At 46.5% G+C, this 23,888-nt stretch overlaps 1 protein-coding gene across 2 annotated transcripts in view; it reads left to right on the top strand.

Annotated features, from left to right (window-relative positions):
• RAPGEF3 (Rap guanine nucleotide exchange factor 3) overlaps window positions 1-23,888 on the top strand; it is a 213,606-nt gene that overhangs the window by 84,624 nt on the left and 105,094 nt on the right. For both annotated transcript variants that reach the window (XR_004538757.1, XM_033937142.1), the window contains one exon: window positions 9,019-9,072. Coding sequence is in view for 1 of the 2 variants with exons in the window: in XM_033937142.1 (XP_033793033.1) it covers window positions 9,019-9,072 (54 nt within the window). In the remaining variant the exon portion in view is untranslated. The remainder of the gene's footprint in view (window positions 1-9,018; window positions 9,073-23,888) is intronic.

The raw sequence follows: 23,888 nt of genomic DNA, 5'->3' as shown, positions 1-23,888 counted from the left end.
CCCCCCCCCCCCGCAAAAAAAACAATAGCACACCAGTTTATCTTTAAAGGAGGCTCTTACAGTATTTTGATCTTAGAGAAGACTAAACACTTTGTAGATTGTGAAATATTTTTTATGGGTCCTATCAAAGAACCTCTAGAAATTCCTTTGACTATCGGATGAGTTCTTAATGAGTAACTTCTTGTAAAAAGCTGAATTCTGATATTACATGTTTTTAAGTTTGTTTATTTTTGTGGAGAGCTAATACAACACATCTGCTTAAATATATACAGTACTGGCAAATCTCAGGGTGAGCAAAATACAAAAGGCTCATAGACTGATGTGTGTCTTCAAGAGGACTTTCAAAAAGATTTTCTTTTCTACATGGATTGGGAAAGAATATAGGAGATGTTGCCACGTGATCAAAGACTCCCTCCACTGCCTCTTTTATTAACCCTGTATTAATCTGCATTAAGGTTTTAACATGCATTAATCAGTGACATAGCTAGGACTGAATGGATCCTAGATAGAAAAATTGAGATGGGCCTCCTATAACACCATTTCTCCCAAGGTAGTGGGGGTCTGGGGGGGGGAGGAAGGGAGGATGCACATTTCCCAAAGCTCACATATTACAATTAATAAAGTCAAAAAAAGTTTTTTTCTACCTTTGTTGTGTGAGCATTGCTTTGGTCCTAGTATTTCTCATCTGCTTCTCTGTTGGTTTTTTCTTTTAATTTAACTCTCTCCAGAGTCTCCTGTCCTTCTGACTTTTTTCTCTATGTCCATCCATCTTTCTGTGTCTCTATCCATCTTGTCCAGTGTCTCCTCTATGTGCCCCTGTCTCTATGCTCCTTCAAGAGCCTGCATCTCTTTTCAGGCCCTGTCCCCCCCCCCCCTTGTCCAACTTCTCTTTTCCCTTCCTCTTGCACCCCCTTGACCCCTTTTACCCACCCTCCTTCTGTGGTCTGGTATCTTTCTCTCTCCCTCCATTGGGCCAGCATCTCTCCCACAATTCCCTCTGCTCCCCCAGATCAGCATCTGCCTCCTCTCTTCCCCTTTGGTCCAGTTCTCTTTCTCTTTTACTTCAGCCCCTCACTCCTTCCAACATCTCTTCCCCTCCAGGACTCTCTTGGTGTTCCTTCTGTTCTCACTTCCCTGTGCAGATCTGGCATCTGACACTCTTCCACTGACATTCCTTCAAACTTTGTGGCAGGTGGCAGCAAAGACAGTGTTGATGGTGGTGTCTTTCAGGAAAGGCTCCACTGGGCAGCTTTCAGTGCTGTTTCTGCTGCTGCAATGTTTGAAGGAGTGGCAGTTGGGTGGGGGAGCTAAGGGAGGGAGACAGATGCTGAACCCGTGAGGGCATATGGTGGGGGCGGGGATGAAGAGATGCCGGATCTGGGCATGGGGGGGAGTGGAAGAGGAGAGAAAGGGGTTACAGTTTCAAGTGGCCCCTACCATTAGGCAGACTTGATCTCTCTCACTGGTAGCTACACCCTGACATTAATGCTCTTATGCTCTACTGGTCAGTATATTCAACCAGCAGTGGTAAAAATGCTGAGCATTATAAGCTAAATTATGCCCTCTTATTCAGTTCTTTCACCTATGTGTGGAGGAGTGGCCTAGTGGTTAGAACAGCTGCCTCAGCACCCTGAGGTTGTGAGTTTGATTCCCATTGCAGCTCCTTGTAGCTCTGGGCAAGTCACTTAGCACCTCATTTGATATTTGATAAGGCGGTATATCAAATTTTTAAAAACCTGAATTTCCCCGGGTACAAAATAAGTGCCTGTCTAAAATATGTAAACAACTTTGATTGTGTAAACCACACAGAGAAAGCAGTAAACAAGTCCCATCCTTTTACCAGTATTGAATTCCAGACTCTAGCCAGCCTTTGACTGCACCAGTGCATCCATAATGCATGCAGCCATGTGCAATATTCAGCCTGCTATCTGATTAACTAACTGGGTAGTGGCTGAATATCAGGGTATTTTTTGCAGCAAGAACAGATCCCTTTCCAGACCCCCAAAGAACAGTTCTCCTGAAAAAAACCCTTTATCTGTACACCTGTAGGCTCCCCCCTCCCAGGTCTGCTCTAAAGTCCCTGGTGGTCTAGAGAGGTAGGCCAAGCAGGATGAACTTCAATCACTCCTGCCTATATTGGCTCCAGGTATAAAATTGTGGCCATGATCTCTAGTGGAAGTCTTACAGTACTAGTATTTAAGCCCATACATTAATGGGTGCTAGAATAGATATGTGTGTGTGTCTTTCTTTCTTTTTCTTTCTCTCTGCTTGGCCGCTTTCTGTCTTGTCTGTCTTTCTTTCTTTCTTTCTTTCTGTCTGTCTCTTTCTTCGCCTGTCCACCACCACCCCTTGTCTGCTCCCCCTGTTCAGCAGTAGCTCTTCTCCCTTCCTTTTACCTCACTCCCCCCCCACTGACTATCAGCACCTCTTCCCTGTTCCCCCTGTCCAGCAATAGGCCTTCTCCCTTCCTTTTAACCCCCCCCTATCTAACAGCACCTCTTCCCTGCTCCTCCTGTCCAGCAGTAGGCCTCCCTTCCTGTTATCTCCCCCCTGTCCAGGAGCACCTCTTCCCTGCTCCCCCTGTCCAGCAGCACCCCTTACCTGCTCCCCCTGTCCAGCATTTGGCTTCCTAGTCATTCGTGTCTGCCCTCCTCTTCAGGAAAGTCTACTGAGGATAGTGGCCAGCAGTAGTGAACCTCGCAGGCACTATGCACCTCGGTAGCACGTTCCCTCTGACGCGATCCGGTGTGTCAGAGGGAATGTGCTACTGAGGTGCAGAGCGGCCTGCGAGGTTCACTACTGCTGGCCGCTATCCTCAGTAAGCTTTTTTGAACAGGAGGGCAGACAGAACAGCCGCTTCGGTGGACTGGATGGAGGACTGCCGCTCAATGCCTGGAGGAGCTGGAGAGCAGGGAGGTCTGCGCTTTACAATTTCTCTGCTAGTAGCGCGCATGCGCTCTCCTGCCTGCCACAGACATAGGGATCACAGATCACGCAGGTTAGGAGTACGCATGCGCGCTTAGCGTTTTATTATTATAGATTATTGCTAAGAGTCAAGACTCAAGTGGTAGTACCATGAGACTACCACTAAAGGTCATGGCTGCCATTTTACACTTGGAGCTGGCATGGGCAGGAGCAATTGGGGTTCACTCTTGCCCAACCCACCTCCGTAAACCACCAGGGACTTTAAAGTAAATCTTGGGATTAGAGTCCCTGCAGGAAGTGGTGTTGGGGAGTGTATAAACTCATGAGGAAGGGGTATCAGGATGGAAAACAATAGTCTGATCAGATTGCTGTTGCCCAGATAGCTAACCAGGCAAACACAGGACTTTGTATGTGATCTTATATGTCCATTTAGCTATCAGGGCACTGGCACAGACTCCACCCCCAGACCATCCATTATTATGCAAATATTTAGTGGTATTACCTGATTAATTGCCTCTGAATATCAGCACATAGCTTTGCACAATTGATTTAATCAAGCAGGAGTTAAATTGCTTTGATTATCATAGTAACATAACATAGGAAATGACGGCAGATAAAGACCTGAACAGTCCATCCAGTCTGCCCTTAACTAAGCCCCAGGGCTTATGTTAAATAATGTGTGTTAACTTGCATAAATGTGGGCTAATATGTATTTACATGCTAGCACAGGTTAGTGAATAGGGTTATTTATTTATTTCTGTTTCTATCCCATTCTCTCAGAATGGGTTACAAGTAGACATTCACAATCGTTTGAAGACAGACTAGTCATGACAACAAATAGGTTACAGTAGACAATAACAGAGCTTATTCTAGAGACCAGACTGGTCATAGCGAAGAGCACGAGGAGAAGTATATTGAGGAGGCAGTTTTTAATGGCCCGATTGGCGGAAAAGGAAGGTCTTTACTGCTCTGCGGAAGGTCATTAGTGAGTCTAGTGACCTGATCTGTGTGGGTAGTCGGTTCCATAGCTGAGGTAGGAAATGGCTGTAGGATCTTTTTTACGCCGTAAACTTTCTCAGGCAGGGGTCACCTACTGAACCTGACTGTAGTGCTTGGACTTGGAAAGGCAAGTAATCTTCAATTCAAATCCTTAGCTCAAACAAGAGAGTTGCAGGACTCCTGAATGCGTCCTTCATCTTTTTAAAAAAAAAAGTGTTGAGCTGTGAGCAGCGCTGTTTTGCTAGTGCCTTCTATAAAGCCAGTGCTCCAAAGGTTCCTGTCTAAGATTACAAACTCTTTTTTTTTTTTTTTTTTAATAGTGTGCTGTCAGCCATCTGTTTGCACCAGTATACCTGTTTCCACAGTGTCCATCACATGCTCTCCTTCCTTGTTTTCTTAAACCATGCATGCAGGGTTGATAATCAGATCAGATAAGGTGATCAGTGCTACACTAGTTGTCTAGTTCTACCTAGGGTTACCATATGGCTCCAGAAAAAGGAGGACGGATTGAGACATCCGGGTTTTACTTCTACTGAAAGCAATGGAAGTAAGGAGGACAGATAAGAGACATTTACACTTTACTTCTATTGAAACAAATGGAAGTAAAACCCGGATGTCTCAATCTGTCCTCCTTTTTCTGGAGCCATATGGTAACCCTAGACAAGGGGTCTCAAAGTCCCTCTTTGAGGGCCGCAATCCAGTCGGGTTTTCAGGATTTCCCCAATGAATATGCATGAGATCTATGTGCATGCACTGCTTTCAATGCATATTCATTGGGGAAATCCTGAAAACCTGACTGGATTGCGGCCCTCAAGGAGGGACTTTGAGAACCTAGACCTACCCCATTTAGTGTGCCCAGTACGCTCTCTCTCTCTGATTATATCCTTATCATAAGTGAGAGCTGTGCTGCTGAATTGACAGATTCATAGAAATCCAACTGGCACAACAGTGTGAATGTGCCTGGTGTGGCTTGAACTGTTTTATTTCCTGTAGACCACCTGAGCCAGGCTTTAAACTAGTAGCCTAGAGGGGGAAAGGCTCTGTAATGTGATTGTCTACTGGTTTCTTGTGGGTTCTAGTTTCTGTCATTGATCCTAAAAAATGATTTGATGCTGTGCAAAATTTCTGTAATGAGATCTTAAGCAGGGCAGGATTAATTCGTCGAGGGCCCCTAGGCACCCAAGTATACTGGGCCCCCTGCCCCGCCCCATCCCACCATGCGCCCAGGCGGAAACAGGAAGCTGCGTCAGAGGGACGCTTTGGGCAAGCAGCACTGCTTGCACAATTACAGTTCCCGTTGCCTTTCTTACCCACGTTGCTTGCTTGTCTTACTTTCTGTCGATGGGGGAGGGGCCGCGTTGCCGATCGATGCTGGAGGGGCCCATCGCCGTTTGGAAAAAACAATGTTGATGCCCTCCTTCAGGGGGCCCCCCTGACCATTTCGGGCCCTAGGCACGTGCCTACTTGGCCTATTGGTTAATTCTGCCCTGATCTTAAGGACATGGAGTTCTGTATATGCAATGGCATTTTCTATGTGATATGGTCAGATTGAAAGTTGGGTTGCTAAGAAGCTCCGTACTAGAAATTGTAGGTCTGGGTTTTATCCCTGTTACTTCTGTGGACTCATGGTTTCTGCCTTTCCGATGCTAATTCTATAGGAGCAATGGGGATAAAACCAGAACTGGCTTAGCCTCTCATTGATCACCTGTTGCTTATTTGCAACATCAGTAATAGTAAATCATTCAGTCCCTCGCAATATAGCATATTTAGGTGTGTGTGTATATTTGTATACTGACACTTTTGCAAATGTGACTTCTCCCAGGGATTCAGAAAAATTTCAGCAGAACAATTTAAATAATTGCAAACATAATTGTAGACATGGATGTGTGCACTTTTTAAATATTCTTCGAGTACTGTGGTTTCTATTTAGTAGGCTACTATTTGGACATAGACGCTCTGACATGTAATTATGGAGTACAGTGCAGAGGAGGCTCTTGTCCAGCTCTGGTGGTGGCACCCATCTGACAGCTTTCAGCAAACTTTGGAAGCTGCGTCTTATATCTTTACTAGGACATTTAACCATCCAGTGTTCTTATCAAGGACGTCTGGGGACATACGAGTGAGATCCTAGTAAAATGCCAAGGCCTAGAAAAAGAATAACAGAAGGCTATATTTTATTGCCAAAATGAGACCTCCTACCACATGTAGGACAGTAGGTCACCTACTCAGCTGCTTAGCCATTGGGCTTACAGTGGGAAGGAACAAAGGTGGAGACAATACCCAGGCAACAAATGATGCCCTTAAGTTATCATTTGCTGCTTGGGTAGAATTATCAGACGTCTAGGAAAACCTGGACATGTCCTTTTTTAAGAGGACTGTCCAAGTGCCCGGAGAGATTTCCAAAACCCGTCAGTTTGTCCGGGTTTTGGAAGTCCCCGAGCTCGGGGCCGTCTCTAGAGGCTCTCTGCACATGCACAGTCACCGACGCAATGATGTCATATGCGCATGCGAGGCCCTCCAGACCTCGGGGAAGGAGACAGGAGGCGGGGCTGGGGGGTCCAGGTGTCCTTTTTTGTCCTTTTTTTTAATGAGGAAATCTGGTAACCCAATTCCTGGGTCTTGTCTCCACCTTTTTTCCTTCCTACTGTAAGCCCAATGACTAAGCAGCCGAATAGGTGAATGGACATATAGCAATTAGTACACACTAAGCTTTAGTAAAAGGGCCCCTTACCAAGGAATTCAATTTGCCTCTTTTTCCGCTTCTCCATCTACTAGATGTCATTATAGAAGGCTTGCATGGCCACAGTTGTATAGTAATTAAGTATAGTCCGTTCTCGTTATTCACAGTAGTATGGTTCCTGAAAATGTTTGCGAACTGCGAAAGCACAAATAATGAGATGCTGAGTCTATGGGAAAATAGAGGTTAGGTTCCAGTAGTACATGTTGTGCCTCAAAACCATTGGTGTCAGAATGGGGGAGGCCACAAGGGCCATGGCCTCCCCAAAAATTGGCGGTTGGCTCTACTCCCCCACCCACCTCATTCTGGTCGCTGTAATTTTAAGTCTTTGGGCACCCGCTATGCTGTGTCAATGAGCAGGCCTGCCTTGGAAGTGTTCATTTTGCAGCGACACTAGTTGACACTGTGTGGCGGCTGCCCGAAGACTTAAAATTACAGCGACCAGGAGGTGGTTGGGGGAGTCAGAAGTGGAGAGAGACGTGCTGCAGGATTCTGCTGGGTGGAGCTCTTGGGCCCGCCCCTCCCAAACAATACAGCATTACGGTGCCTTGAAAACCCTGGCCTACATTTCCAGTGCCTACCTTTCGCGAAGCAGCAATTCTATAAGCGGCGCTGTTGTGTGGTTGACACATGATTGGCAGCCATTTTTTAGACAGACGACGATGACGGGCAGCTTACAGAATCCAGGCCTTGATGTGTAAATAATGATTTTAGAAAGTCACTGTTTTCTCTTATAGATTTGTAGCATGCACAGTTTCAAAGGGGCTTGTTGTGAACATGGTTTGGCAGGGCTGGATGAGTCTGGATGCATTTCTGATTTTGTAATTGCAATGCACCCATAGCTTAAAAAAATATATAGACATCAGGTTTTATACCTGCTCCAAAGTAGGCAGGTCAACTAATTGTTTGTTTGGACCCGGGGTTTCTGTCAATGATTGAAGGGTCAATTGTTCTTACATATCTAGCATTTAAAACCCCCCAAATGAGAGATTTCTTTTGCTAGGCTCCTTAATTTGCTCTTCAGCACTTATATGTTCAAAATGCCAAGTGCTGCTCCTCTTTTATTGAATGTAGGCCAGATTCTCTAAAGGGCTGCTAAAGTTAGGGGCCTAACTTAATTGGCAAAATCCTCTTAATAGCCTTCAATAATTTAAAAAAAATAAAAATAAAATTAATTGGGTGATAGGCGCCTACCCAGGGCAGGATTAAAGCATAGGCAAACTAGGCATGGGCCTAGGGCCCAAATATTTAGGAGGGGCCCTCTCAAATGTGTAAGTCGAGGCAACGTTTTGCCCTAGTACATTAGCTGCTGCCACAGAGAGGAGAATCGGGAGGGCGCAGAGCCATTGTTCACCACAGAGGTCTGTCTATTCTTCCTCACTCCCTGTGTACTTCCTTCTAGTCAGCAGGAGGAGCCAGCGAGCAGGGCCTCTTATCTGCTGTTTCCTCCTCTGCCAGTTTTCCTCTGTAGTCAGAATCATTCAAGGCTCCATTTTTGGGAGCTTTAAAATATATTTAAATTACAATGAGGGGCCCTGACAAACCTGTTTGCCTAGGGCCCAACAAAGAGTTAATCCTACCCTGCACCTACCCGATTTTATAAAAGATAGGCACCTATCGCATGGTACTTAGCAGTGCCTAATGCCTAAGTGGGCTTTTTTATGGACGGAGCGTGATTTATGCATCGCTAAGCGCAATTCTGAAAAACTTAGGCACCTGAAATGTAGGCCTGTAAAACCTTAGCCTACATTTCTGGCGCCTAAGTTTTTCCATAGGCACTGCTTGGTGCGATTCTGTAAATGGTGCCTAAGCATGAGTGATATGCGGCTGGAACCATTTCTCTAGGCGCCGGCCGATTTAGGCACCATCTACAGAATCCGGGCCTGTGTTCCTTTTTGAAATGGCCTTTTTGCTGCAGTTGTGCAGTCTACATGCGCATCCATGCAAGTATTTTATAAAAGGCTCTACATTCACTGAACATACGTTCAAAGGAAATTGTGCACATCCACTACCTAGACTCGTTAGACAAAATTGGGCTTCATGATGGTATAGAGCAGGGGCGTCCAACCTGTGGCCCCGTGAAGTATTTTGTGCGGAACCCGGTCAAGGGCAATGATGTGTTTTCCTCTGCTGCCCCCGGGTGTTTACTGTCTTGCCGGCTCCCTTCTCTGTCTTGCTGCAGCGTTTGCGCGGCCCCAGAAAATTTTGTTTTTGGCCAATGCGGCCCAGGGAAGCCAAAAGGTTGGACACCCCTGGTATAGAATGATCCATCAAAATCCTCCCCTCCTCCAGCAAATTAAGAGTTTTAGACTTTCCCAAATAAAACCTTTGCTGTTTTATGTTTTTTTTTCTTACAGACTCCACTCCAAGAAAATGTCCCCCATCTGGACTTCACACAGACCATGAAACAGGTAAGGATAAATCTGTTTGTTGTGATTATACTGCTCTCTGTTGGAAAGAACCAGTCCTACAGCAGCTTTAATAATGCCCAGTGACATCACAAATCTTTTGCAGAATCAGATGGGTATGCAGGATACTTGGATCTATCTTGCAGGAAACTTTATTTTTATCAGACAGATGAATGGAGCATGGTCTGAAATAAGAGAGGCAGGCATAGACTCCTGGGGCGTATATCATAGCTTTCTGTCCTCCAGTGGTATCTCTAGACAGAAATATTTGGGGTGGCACCAGGGGGGCAAGCTAAGTATTGGTGACCTTTTTGCACACCATACCCCTTTCCCCCCACCAAACACATATTAATTTAGCACAAGAATTGATAACATCATTCAACAAATTTTTCTTTATGAGAGTATTTTCTATTCTTCACAGGACACAGGTTAGAATTTCAACACAAACCATGAATCATGAACGTCATATTCTCTAACAATGAAGCTATCTTTTTTAGGATGTGCCATACCAAAAATATTCAATTATGATTATCACCTTCTGAACAGCACAAGCTCCTTCCACTGCCAGACACTTTGTTTAAAGCAGACAAGTTTTTTAGTTTGTGTTGTGACTGTATAGGACAGGGGTAGGGAACTCCAGTCCTCGAGATCCGTATTCCAGTCGGGTTTTCAGGATTTCCCCAATGAATATGCATGAGATTATTTGCATGCACTGCTTTCAATGCATATTCATTGGGGAAAACCTGACTGGCATATGGCTCTCGAGGACCGGAGTTCCCTACCCCTGGTATAGGATGTTGAGACCACTAGTAATGAGCATTTTTTATTCTGTGTAATAAGGGATGACTGTGAGCCTGCTTTCAAACAGGCTAAACACGTTGGCCCTGATAGCGAAACGATGCTGATCGTGTGTCAGTCATGCGACGGCGGCGTTTAGAGAATCGCACCTCCGGGAAACATAGATGCCAGAAATGTAGGCCAGGGTTTTCAAGGCCTATATTTCTGGCGCCTGTCTTTGCTGTGAATCACACCTAGGTAGACGCTTTATGGCTCCTAATGCCACTTCCGTCATTAGCCATACCTATAGTGGCTTTAGGCACTGATAGGTGCCTCCAGGATGCAATTATGTTGCCTTTTGTTTAGGCCACAGGTGTCAAAGTCGGTCCTCGAGGGCCGGAATCCAGTCGGGTTTTCAGGATTTCCCCAATGAATATGCATGAGATCTATGTGCATGCACTGCTTTCAATGCATATTCATTGGGGAAATCCTGAAAACCCGACTGGATTACGGCCCTCGAGGAGGGACTTTGACACTCCTGGTTTAGGCTGAACTACACAAGCCCAATGAGAAAAATAATAATATTAAACCACACTCTCAAAAAATTAACAGCAATCATATGCACCATGCAAAACAAATGGAGCTACTTGGAAAATGTCTATATATTCACATGAGATACATTCAGATTCCTCTGGTTAAGCACATTGAAGGTTTTCACTGCAAAAATTACCACAAGGTAGGAAAAAGCCTCAGATCCCCTCCTCCACCAACCAAACAACAAAGGTCATGAAAAAGTGGAGGCTATCACAGGGTAAAGTTAAATCACTGGCATAAAAAACTTCCTCGTTTAATATTTTGCTAAAGAAAAAGCCTTGTGCAATGCAAACCAAAAAGGAATCTGGATCCACCATGAAATAAATATCTATAGTGACTGGTGCTCTTATAATCACAATGAAAAAATACTCATCTGAAATAAGAGATAGAAAGCACACCACACATCGACGATGGCCAGCGTTTCGCCAATCATAAGCTGCCTCAGGATATAAAGGTGGTTAGTCCTAAAGAACATAATGAAAATGCTTAAAATACTTTGCCTTATCAAGAATCTTTTCCTCTTTCTTGTCAAAAAGAGCCCCAGTGTGCTTTCACTGGAGCTCCGAATTTAAACATGGCGGCTCTTCGAACACAGAGAGCGGAAAATGCCCCGCCTCTTTATCCTTGACGCTCCAATTTTTGATTGGAGAATATAATGCAGGTGAGTGTGACAAGACTATGGGGCTTAAAGCTATAGCTCCAGGTAGCGCAGGTAGGCGCTTTAAATTAAATGTTGATTGCCATTTAAAATGGCATTTCCCAATGAACTTAGGTGCCACCACTGCTTGCCCTGGAATGTTTGGGGTTTGCCAGGTATTAGTGATCTGGATTGGCCACCATGATAATCTACTGGTCTGACCCAGAAATGCTATTCTTATGTTCTAAGTTTAGGCGCCGTTTTTATAGAATTTCCCTCTTTGCAAAATAACACAGAACCCTGCAAAAAGACACTTAAAAAACCTATACAACTTACCAAACCATAATAGCTCTGACCCACCTATGAAAAAGAAAAATTGTGTTATAAATATAGACTGTCCTCTAGAGCACCAGTATACTTGCTACTGTGAAACTAGAACAAGCTGCACTGTTATACAGACATATATTTTAGCAGAATCCTTCACCTCAGTCAGACATGTGAAACACAGACAGACCTTCACCTGAAACAAAATAGGGAACCACAAAAAAGCATACAGACAAAAGTGGAAATGGAGACCTCTGAGTAAGCCAGTCACTATGGGGCAAATTCTATAAACGGTGTCCCAATTGCAGGCGGTGGTAGGCGTCCTACCGCTGTCTAACCAACCAATTGGGACGTATGTTTAAAAAAAACCACCCTGAGGCAGGCTGCCTACATTGTAGGTGCTTTTGCGAAGCTAGGGAGGCCATTTAAGCTCGCTCAAGGCTAGGCGTGGGCGTGGTTTCACTTGGAAGTGGCCTTAGGTGAGCTTAGCCAGCCTTGGCGTCTCCTAGGGCCGCGATAGGTGCCTGAAATGTAGGCCAGCAAAATGTTGGCCTACATTTCAAATAGACGCGGCCGCTGAACTGATCGCGGCAAGAGAATCTCCCTCCTGTGAACAGTTTAGCAGCCGCAGCAGGGAACCTGTCTCAATGCAACATTGGCCAGCAGGAGGGATGGCCGGTCCATCCTGCCGGTCCATCCTGCCGGAACCCCTGAAGCCCTCCCCCCCCAAAAAAATGTCTGCGGCAGGAGGAGTGCCCAATTCCTCCTGCCGTCAACCCCCGATGATCAATGGCAGGAAGGATGCCCAGTCTTTCCTGTCAGAACCCCACCCCTACCCCTCTGAAGATCAACATCAGGAGGTATGCCTAGTCCCTCCTGCCAGAATCGCTCCCCACACCGAAGATCAACATTGATTGGCCCAGGTGCCTAAGGCCCCTCCCATAGGAGGGGGCCTTAGGCACCTGGGCCATTCAGAATCTTAGGCCTGCCTACCAGTGTAGCCAGATCCCTTAGGCCACCCCTAAGTGATGTTATGAAATGATGTCATAGGAAGAACCGACACTGGCGTGACAGCAAGTTTGGGGTTGCTGCTCGCACCAGGAGCAATACAGAGGTATGGGGGAATGGAATAGGTGCGCATGTGCGGCAGTGGGGGGGGGGAGGAGCAGGGGGACGGAGAGGAGGATTAGTGCCTGCGCCCTCCCCAAGATGACGCCTGGGGCAGATCAACCCCCTCCTTACTACTCCCTTGCTGCCAGGTACTTCTGACCTGGATTAGCTACTGTCGGAAGCTAGATAGATCATTGGTCTGACCCAGTATGGTTATTCATATGTTCAAGTACATAGCAGGATCTCATTAAATGGCAAGATTCCATGTTACCTATCTGAAAAATAAACAGTGCCTTTCCCCAGGTCTGTAAGTTTATAGCCTTGGTTTGTAACAGTTTATAGACTTCAGGGCTTTCTCTAAGTATGTACCTAGATCTATGCACTACATACACAGTTTAATGTTGCCTTTACTTGCCATTTTCATGCATAATTGCCCTAGGCCCTGATCTATAAAGTAATGCCTAAATTTTATAAACCATAACTCCAAGGTGGGTATAAACATTGGAGGAGCATGGGTAGACCATGGGTATAGCGCAGGTAACTTACAGAATACTATGAGTTACATACATCATTTGGCACACTTGGGTCATTTGGCACAGACACTGAACATGATGTATTGGAGAGGATGGCACTGCTAAATTTATAGATCAGGAAGCCCCTAAGTCCTTCCCTTTTATGGTTGCTGGGAAAAGAGGAGAAGCACAAGTTGAGGTCAATAGAAAGGAAACTCCAGGGGGCGGAGCCTAACTTCCACGGGGAGAGCACGCATGTGTTAACGGCTCCTCCACACCGCACCCGATTATATTAAAAAAGTGCCTTTTTGGGGAAATAAAAATTAAATCCGCAGCAAATACCAGCACTGCCTTTACCCGGGAACAGAATGTCGCCTCCGAAACCGTCAAAATCGGAGTCTGCCGCACCCGCGCCCCTCGGGGGGAAAAGGCCTAAGCCCGATCCGAGCACGCCGAGCACGCCGGAGAAAATGGCGCCCAAGGGAGAGGAGGCTACACTTGACCTGCTCCTTCGAGAAACACGATCAATCCGATCGATTGTGCAGGAGCAGGTCGAAGAAACTAAACTGATTAGAGGGGAGATAGAAGCGCTGAATTCCCAGTTTGTAGATGCGCGCCACCGTCTTGATGCCCTGGAAGAAAAAACGGCGAATTTGCAGTCTACACAAGCCATGGTAAATACACATGCAAAACTGATTACCAACCTGCAAAGAGATATTGAGGACCTTTCTAATCGCAGCAGGAGATCCAATCTGAGGATTATTGGACTACCGGAATCGACAGAGGGCTCTGATATGATTATCTTCCTGTCTGATTTCCTGCCTAAAATGCTAGGTCTAACCTTCTCTCCAGCACTGGAAATTGAACGTGCTCACCGCGTGCCCTTCCATCTCTCTGCACATGCTACTGCTCCTCGTCCCATAGTGGCCAAACTGCTTAGATTTCAGCATACTTTACAGATTCTCACAGCTGCAAAAGCCAAACCCCAACTGCTTTACCAGGGCAAGAAGCTCTTCATTGTGCCTGATCTGGCTAAAACTACAGCATTAAAAAGAAAGGCTTTTTTATCTCACCGCCAGGAGCTTAAAGACATAGGTGCCAAATACGGACTGATGTACCCGGCCAGAATGAAAGTCACCTACAACAATCACACCACTTCATATACTGAGCCGGATGATTTAGTTGCTTTCCTTGATTCTTTGAAAATGCGCTGAAGAGGAAGGCTGCTGCTGGTTAATTTGTTTTTTCCCCTTCACAGTTACAAGTGTATTTACCTGTTTCTTTGACAGGCACATCTTTTTCATGTTTCTGATAATATATGGGTGGGAGGTTTGCTAGTTGTCTCATCTGTGCTAGTTCCCTGTGCCCATAGGTGCACCCTTGAATTGTTATATTGTACGCATGGCAATGGAGTCCATTTTGACTGCATTACATGCTGATATTTCTAGCTGTCTCTCTTTTTTCTCTTTTCTTTCTCTGTTTTTCCCTTTTCTATTTTCTGACAGGAGTGTCCTTTATTTTTTTCATTATTATTATGCTGAATTTGTGCTTCTTCTGAGCATGGATAGTCTCTTCTGTATTATAATATTACATTTTGTGACCTATGACTGACCTACATGTTTTTTCTTTTAATGTGAATGGTTTGAACCACCCTATTAAAAGAAAAAAGATAACCAATTACGTTTCCAGTAAACACCCTGATGTTATATTTCTACAAGAGACCCACCTCACACCTGCTGCCGCTATGAAATTCCAAATTAAAGGATACTCCACTCATATATACTCACCTGCCACTCAGCGTAAAAAAAATGGAGTGTCAATATTTCTTAATGATAAACTTTCTCCTACTATTCACTCCTCTAAAACTGATACAGAGGGCAGATGGTGTTTGATTCATGCTGCGTTGCACTCGGTGGATTTTGTATTTCTTAATATTTATGCTCCAGTTTTAGATCATCCGGAATTTTTTCAAGATCTTCAGATGGAGTTGATGGGACATGCATCCTGCTCCTTAATACTAGGGGGCGACTTTAATCAAGTTCAGGATGTTTATACCGATAGATCTTCGTCCTGTAAACCTTCAAAATCCAGGTCCTCTTCCGGTGACGTCACGATCCAAGATGGAGGGTTAGAGACTTTGCTCTGACTCTCCCCTCCAGAGCGCATTACTTTCCCGTTGCGGGACGCCGAATTCAGAGTGCCCGAGGTCGGAAGAGTGTGGGGGAAGCTCGGGGCGCTTGCGGGATGCCATCGAAAAAGCGAGTGGAGCCCGGCAGATCGTCGGAGCGTGGAGGTGAGCAGGGAGGCCTCCGCCACGTGCGCGGGACCTCGGGCTTGTCCGCGCGCGAGTCGGGAGACAGCGCGTCGGAAGATGAATCGGAGCGCGGTGCTTCCCCGAGGCTACGGCGAGCAGGGTCGGCGGCGGCAGTTACGAAAGCCGACCTGAAACTGTGGGCTACGGAAATTAAAGAGGAGGTGGCGGCTGTGAAAGGCAAAATAAAAGAGGCCGTAAATGAGATAAGGCAGGACTTTGCAGACTTGCTGGGCAGAGTGGAGGACACTGAAAAGCGCTTGGGAGAGCAAGAAGAGTCGGTTCAGGGACTCACAACTCAGGTGAAGGCAGTCCAGAAAGATCTTCTGGACTGCTGTGCCCAGGTGGAGGATCTGGAAAATAGGTCCCGACGGAACAATGTTCGGATCCGGGGAGTTCCGGAAACAGCTGAGTATTGGGACGCTGTGGCAGTGGTGCAGGAGCTCAGCCGGTTCCTGCTGGCTGATGGTGGAGCCCCTGATAACACTTCTGGGGGCCTGAGAGTGGACAGGGCGCACCGAACCCTGGGTCCGAAGAATGGGGATTACCCGAGAGATATTATTGCTTGCATCCACCATTTCCCTGATAAGGATCGTCTGGTGAAGAAGGCTAGAGACTTGGGCGTTATCAATTGGAAGAATTTGAAAGTGGAGATATTTCAGGATCTCTCGAGCATCACTTTGCAGAAGAGGAGGGAGTTTCGCCCATTGCTGGAGGTGTTGAAGCAGAACAACTTGAGATATCGCTGGCTGTTCCCGTTTGGTCTACTGGTTACTTTTAATGGAGTGCATAAGCGGGTGACGACCGTGGCGGAGCTGCAGGCGGTACTTCTGAAGGAGGGTCTGGTGAAAATGGGAGATTCTGTTCTGAGCAAAGTGACGGCGCAGAAGTTGGAGCGGTATCAGTGGAAAGCGGTGCCCCAGAGACGGAGAGGACGGCAGAGCGCTCGACAGGACGGAGAGGCAGCCGAGCTGAGTGCAGCTGCGGCCCCGGACACCTGAGTGGCTGGCTGCGGGCGGTCGAGACTAACCGCTACTGGGTCCTGGACCTTGATGCAGATCTAGTGTTGACTTTGGGAGTGTGACTGGGCATGTATGGGTGAGGGTCTGGGGAATGATTGGTGGGGGGTCATGGTGCATATGAGGTGTGGATGTGGGGACGGGAGGTATCACAAAGGAGACATGGGGGGGTGGTGAAGTCACTTGAAGTCTTGGAGGGAGTGGGGAGAATGGGAGTGTGGGTTAGGTGGGGAGGGGGGTGGGGAGAGATGGGGAGGAGAGGGGAGGAGGGAGGGAGGGACGGGGAGGGGGGGGACTAGGTTACGAAGGGAGAAGGTGGGGGGAGGTGCAGAGGTGATGGGAGTGATGTCTTTAGCTGGGGATGGGGGGGGATAATGTACTCAGATTGGGCAGTTTGAATGTTAAGGGGCTTAACATGCCACGTAAGCGGCAACTGTTGTTGAAAGAAGTTAAGCGCCTACGTTTTGATATCTGTTTTGTTCAAGAAACTCATTTTGTAAAAGCTGGGGAAAAGCTTGTACAGTTTCGGGAGTATCCCGTGAGGGTTTGGGCTTCTAATAGGGTGGAGCGGAAAAAGGCGGGGGTGGGGATTTTGTTCTCCCACAAGTTGCGGGTGGTCCCAGATAGGGAATGGAGGGATGAAGGAGGGAGGTGGCTTATCTGGACTGGTACTGTTGATGGGACTCGGGTAACGTTGGTTAATTTGTATGCACCTAACTCTCAACAGGGTCCCTTTTTTGACCTCCTCCTGTCTAAGATCTTGTCGGTTAAGGTGGGGCCGGTGGTGGTGGGGGGGGATTTTAATTTGGTTCTTAATCCAGAATGGGATTCCACGGGCAAGGGGGGTGATAGACTTAAGAAGGATAGAAAATGTCTGGAGAGATTTCTGGAAGTCCTTAATGTGGAGGAAGTGCGGGTTCAACATTGGATGGGTCGGGACTACACTTTCTATTCCCCTGTACATGAGGTATACACTCGCATTGATATGGTATGTGTGGATAAAGGGTGGGGGGGTAAAGTGATAGATACCAAGATTGATACCATTGGATGGTCAGACCATGCCCCGCTCTGGGTGGATCTGAAATGGGGAGGACCTCGGGGGGGAGATACGTATTGGAGATTGAACGATACCCTGCTGGGAGATCCGAAAATTGTACAAAAGCTGGAAACGGGGATTTATGATTTCCTAGAGTTTAATAAGGTGGATCAGTTCTCCCCCATGACGATCTGGGAAAGTTTAAAAGGGGTGTTAAGGGGGGAATTGATCTCTATAGCAGCCTACAAGAAAAAGTCCCGGCAGCAGGAGGAACTGCAGCTCAGGGAGACGCTCCGCACTCTGGTGGATCAACATAAGAGGGGACAGGGGGGCCCGCAGGTGAGGCTTCGGCTTCAGGAAACCCGAATGGCCCTTGGGAAGTTGGAAGATGAGGTGATTAAGTTTAATCTTGAGAAGTTGAAGCTTAAATATTTTGAATCGGGAAATCGGGCTAGTAAGCTTTTGGCTCATAGGGTCAAATTGCAGCAGTCTAGGAGTAATATTTTGGTTATTAAGGAGCGAGATGGCACGGTACTTACTGATGAGGTAGGTATACAAAGGCGGTTTCGGGAATTTTACCAGGAGCTTTATACACCAGAGCTTAAGGGCTCGGAGGTGGAGAGCCAACCTATTTGAGGGATTTAGGGTTGCCTACCCTATCTAGCTCGGATGCACTGGGGCTGGAGGGGGATATCACGGTGGAGGAGGTGTTGCACGTTATTAGACATTTGAAGCCGGGTAAGTCACCCGGACTGGACGGGTTTACTGGGCTGTTCTATAAGAAACTTTCTCCCTTGGTTGCACCTTTATTGACTAGATTATTTAATTCCCTGAAAGAGGGAGAGCGCTTGCCTTTCTATATGCGCTTGGCAGGGATTACGATACTCCCTAAGCCAGGGAAAGATTTGTCTGTGTGTGGTAGCTATCGACCTATCTCTCTCTTAGGAATTGATACCAAAATCCTGGCCCGTATTCTGGCCGATAGGATGGCGACCCATATGCCGGACCTGATCCACCCGGCCTGTCACCCAACGGAAGGGTACCCCCTTTTGCAGTTCCAGGGCCTCCGCCGCTGGTACCGAAATATTCAAGATCTCCGTCTTAGACAAATTAGCTTTAAAGCCCGAAATCCGCCCATAATCCCGCATCAAATCCCGCAAAGCCAACAGCGACCTCTCCGACCCACCGACCAGGCCCACCTGATCCACCCGGATCAGGTGGGGTTCATTGGGGGGCGTCAGGCGGCGGATGGTATTAGGCGGGTGTTGAACTTGGTGTGGGCGGCCCGTAGATCAGGGTCTCCTTGGGTGGCGGTTGCGGTGGATGCCGAAAAGGCGTTCGACCGGGTGGATTGGACGTTTATGGAGGCGGTGCTACACCAGATGGGATTTGGGTCGCGTTTCATTTCTTGGATTCTTACGCTATACCATAACCCGATGGCTTGTGTCAAAGTTAATGGGGTCTATTCCAAGCCCTTTGAACTACATCGAGGGACAAGACAGGGGTGCCCGCTCTCTCCTCTGCTGTTTGCTTTGGTGATTGAGCCTTTGGCTCAAAGCATCCGTCTGTCTCGGCTTGTGAAGGGGGTGCAGGTGCAGGGGGGTGAACATAAACTGTCCCTTTTTGCGGATGATATCTTGGCCATAGTGGAGGGGTCGGAGAGGTCGCTGTTGGCTTTGCGGGATTTGATGCGGGATTATGGGCGGATTTCGGGCTTTAAAGCTAATTTGTCTAAGACGGAGATCTTGAATATTTCGGTACCAGCGGCGGAGGCCCTGGAACTGCAAAAGGGGGTACCCTTCCGTTGGGTGACAGGCCCTATTAAATACCTGGGGATATGGCTTGGGGTGGAGTGGGATACCCTGTTCCGCCTTAATTATCTCCCTTTGGGAGAGACATTGCGAAGGGATCTTGATAGATGGGACCCTCTGTACCTTTCCTGGATGGGCAGAATGGAGGTGGTACGTATGATGGTCCTGCCCAGATTTCTTTATCTCTTTCAAGTGCTTCCGGTTGAAGTCCCTAAAGCTTGCTTTACGCGCTGGCATAGGTCCCTTTTGCAATTTATATGGAAGGGTAGGCGTCCTCGGGTGGCGAGATATGCTATGTTCAAATTTAAGGAGGAGGGAGGACTGGGGTTACCCAATCTGGAACTATACTACAGGGCGGCGCAGCTTAGGGCGGTTGTGGATTGGCATGCGGATCCAGCTAAATTGTGGGTTCAGGTGGAACAGGGTCTCTTGGGAGATCCTAGGGGCATACCGGCTCTGTCTTATCTACCGTGGGTGGGCTTGAGGGAGACGGATATTGCTTCTATTTCTAATCCTTTTATAAGATGGACGCTACGGGTCTGGAAGGGGGCGGGTAGAAAACTGGTGGGTAGGATGCAGGGCCTACATTTTTTGCCTATTAGGTATGCAGAGGATTTTGTTCCGGGTAGGGAGGGTGGAGTCTTTTGTAGATGGGAGCGAGGTGGGCTGAGATGGTTTGGCCAACTGTTGGAGGGGGAACGTATTCGTGGGTTTCCTGAGGTCCAAGCCTCTTTCCATTTGGAGCAGCGTGATATATTCCCCTATCTACAGGTGAAGGATTATATTATGCGTATTAAAGCGGGGGACCCTACAGCATATAAGTGCTCGAGGTTTGAGTTAATGTTGGGGGACCCAGTGCGTCGGGGCTGCATCTCACAATTATATCGCTTACTGCTTGCCGACCCTGATCGGAAGACCACATATATGAGGGCGTGGGAGGTAGACTTAGGGCACACCTATACGATTGAGGAATGGGAACAAATAGCATTAAGAATACATCATGTGGCGGTGGCTCCACAATTGGTAGAAAACGCTCTTAAGCTCCTTGTGAGATGGTATGTTACTCCTGTGGTGCTTGCAAAGATGGGTACCTCATGTGCAGGGGAGTGCTGGAGAGGGTGTGGCCTGAGGGGTACATTCATTCATATGTGGTGGGAGTGTCCTCGTCTTGTGGATTATTGGACTCAGGTGTTCCGTTATGTGGGGTGCCTCTTGCAATGTCGATTGCCATTTGGAGCGGAGGCGGCTTTGCTGGGGGTACTCCCAGGGACAGTGGAGGCTACGCAGGACAAGTTAGCTAGACTGGCTTTTACAGCTGCTAGACTGGTGCTGGCATCACTATGGAAGAGCCCCACGATACCTACGGTAGCGATGATGCGAGTGAAATTAGGATGGGTATGTGAGAAATTTAGGCTGTCGGCTCTACTTACCCGCCAAAGGCGACAGTTTGAGGACCTATGGGGAAGGTTCCTAGAGATGGAGGGAAACTCTGAGTAATTTGTATTACATGCTTAGATGGTGCATCCCTGACGGGGGACCTCCATTGCCTCTTTTGCATATTAGGATTCTGTTATGTTACTTCTTCCTTTTGGATGTTTCATGTGGGGGGGGGGAACTAGATGATATCGGGAGATGGGTAATTTAGAGGGTCAGGGGGGTTGGGGGGGGGAAGGGGAGGGGTGGGTTGGGAATGGGACATGGGGAATCTAATGTATACACTGTATTCCAGAATGTATGGTTTTGCTGTACAGGTGTACCTGTTGTGCTTGTATCGCAGTGGTTAAATAAAGAGTTACAAAATCCAGGTCCTTCGCAGCCCTACAGGCCCTTAAAGACACCTATTCGCTAGTGGACCCCTGGCGATTGCTCAATCCGAAGGGTAGGGAGTATTCTCACTTTTCACCGCCGCATAATACATATACAAGAATAGACTTTTTTCTTCTATCCTCCTCCCTAACTCATGACCTCACAAACACCATTATTCACCCGATCTCTCTCACAGATCATGCACCCATTTCTCTACATCTACTTCTCTCGGCACCCCGCAAAGATTCTCCTTCTTGGAGACTGAATAACACTTTACTTTTAGATACGGAAATAGCTGAAAAAATAAAATCAATTACCACCGAATTCTTTGAACTTAACTCTAAAGATCCTGAGGTTTGTCCTGCCATTGTTTGGGAGGCGTACAAAGCTACCCTTAGAGGTGAATTAATCAAAATTTCATCCTGGAAAAAGAAAAAATCCATGCAGAAAGAGAAGGAATTGGAATCCTCTATTAAAATGTTAGAATTACAACATATGTCTGATCACTTATATGATCCGGCCATGCATCAGCGTATCCAAAACCTTAAATATGAATATAACACCTTGATGTCCCATAACGCTAGGAGAGACATTTTTATTTCAACCTCGGGCCACTACTTAGGTGACAATTTGATGGGTCGTCCACTGGCCAGATATCTTAAAACTAAATCTAAACGCTTGCATATTACAGCTGTTCAAGACTCATCGGGGCTGATGGTTAAGACTAAATCTCTGATTTCCTCCCAATTTGAACAATTCTATACCACTTTGTATAAATCCGAACACTTAGTCTCTGACTCTGAGATAGATTCTTTCCTAGCTCCCTTGGTTCACCCATCTTTATCAGAATCTGTAAAATTGGAATTAGACTCTCCTATTACTATACCTGAAATAGAAGCAGCAATTTTATCTCTGCCTAACGGCAAAGCACCAGGCCCAGATGGCTTCACTAATGAATTCTTTAAACAATTTCGGACTCTCCTGGCCCCTTATCTGCATACTTATTACGAATTTCTTCATTCTACCCCAGAAAAACAATTTAATTTTACCGAGGCCACTATTGTGGTTATTCCCAAACCTGACAGGGATCCCACTTTGGTTAAAAACTTTCGCCCCATCTCTCTTCTTAACTTAGATTATAAAATTATGGCAAAACTCCTTTCCCTGAGACTTAATAAAGCGATCCCTTCTCTAATCCATAAGGATCAAGTAGGATTTATTAAGCAGAGATTTATCGGTGATAATTTACGTCTTTTTCACCACATTAATGCCCACGCTAAAACCCTCCCGGATCCTGTAATTGGCCTTGCTATTGATGCTGAAAAGGCCTTCGACCGCGTTGAATGGCCTTTTCTCTTTCGAATCATGAAGTGGTACAATTTTGGTACCTCCTTTACGTCATGGGTTGAAACCTTGTACCGACAACCCACAGCTCGCATTCTAATCAACAATTCTCTTTCTAATAAGTTTCCACTTCATAGAGGTACTCGTCAAGGATGCCCACTTTCTCCCCTATTATTTAATTTAGCTCTAGAACCACTCCTTTCGGCCATTCGTCAATGTCCCTTAATTAAAGGCATTTCCACTTCCTCTCGTCACGTCAAGTTAGCGGCCTATGCCGATGATGTTCTCCTCTTCATCTGAGACCCTACTAATTCCCTTCCTGCTCTTGTTGACATTGTCTCTCAATACTCCCTGCTCTCTGGATACTCAGTTAATTGGGAAAAATCAGAAATCTTCCCTCTTAACGATCATATCTCTCCATCGGATCTCGCTCAATTCCCCTTCCCTTGGTCACGTGGGGCTGTGAAGTACCTGGGTGTCTTAATACATAAAGATCCAATTTATGCTCAAGATCTCAACCTGACTAAAATTAAAAATTTAGTTTTGAACACGACATCCCGATGGTCCCCACTCTATTTGTCTTGGTGGGGCAGGATTGCTTCCATCAAAATGACTCTCGCCCCACAGATAAATTACACCCTTTCGATGCTCCCATCTTTATGTAGGAAGACATTTTTTCAATGGCTGGATAAAAAAATTTCTGAATTTGTTTGGAATAAGAAAAAGCCCCGTATCGCACTCACTAAATTAAAAGCCTCCAGAATACATGGCGGTTTAAACCTACCTGATTTTTATTTTTATTATGTAGCATCATTGGCCAAATACGGAGCATATTGGATCACTGACCCTTGTCCCCAAGATCCTCCAACCTGGTTTGAAATGGAGCGCTTTCTCTGTACACCATTACATGTTTCCTGTTTGGCAACTATACCTGTTCCTCGAAATTTGAGGGGATACTCTCTGTTGAGTGCAACACAGCATGCCCTTCATCTATTAGATGCAATCGCAGAAATTTCAATTAAAGACAGTCCATTCATGTGTATCTGGAATAATCCCAAACTCCAACATAATGGAAAATCAATCTCATGGAAACGTTGGCAGAGGTCTGGGTTGTGGTTTCCTCATCAAATAATTAATCAATCCTCCATTGTTCCCTTTAACATACTCTGCTCCACTTACTCGCTACCCCACTCTACAGCTTCTCAATGGCTTATTCTCACTGGAGCGTTGTCTTCTTTGTCTCTACGATTTGACTTTGAATCATCCATCCACACTATACGCCACTGGTCTTCACTGGCTATACTAAATGGTAAAGCAATCTCCTTATTTTACAGCATACTAAGAGACAATTCCTTTATTTTTTCTTCCAATTCTATGAAACACTGGGAATCCATGCTAACGACCCCTCTTACGGATGTTGACTGGGATCTCTTTTGGTCTTCGACAAACCGTCCTCTCCTGTCCTCCAGAGTTTCACAGTCAATGTTCTTCGTCATGTGGAATGCAGTATGGACTCCTTTTAGGATGTGGAAGGCTAA

This window comes from Geotrypetes seraphini, chromosome 3 (genome assembly GCF_902459505.1).
Source record: "Geotrypetes seraphini chromosome 3, aGeoSer1.1, whole genome shotgun sequence".
NCBI lineage: Eukaryota > Metazoa > Chordata > Amphibia > Gymnophiona > Dermophiidae > Geotrypetes > Geotrypetes seraphini.
The sequence above is the reverse complement of the archived record's forward strand: the minus strand, read 5'-3'. Positions and strand labels throughout refer to the sequence as shown.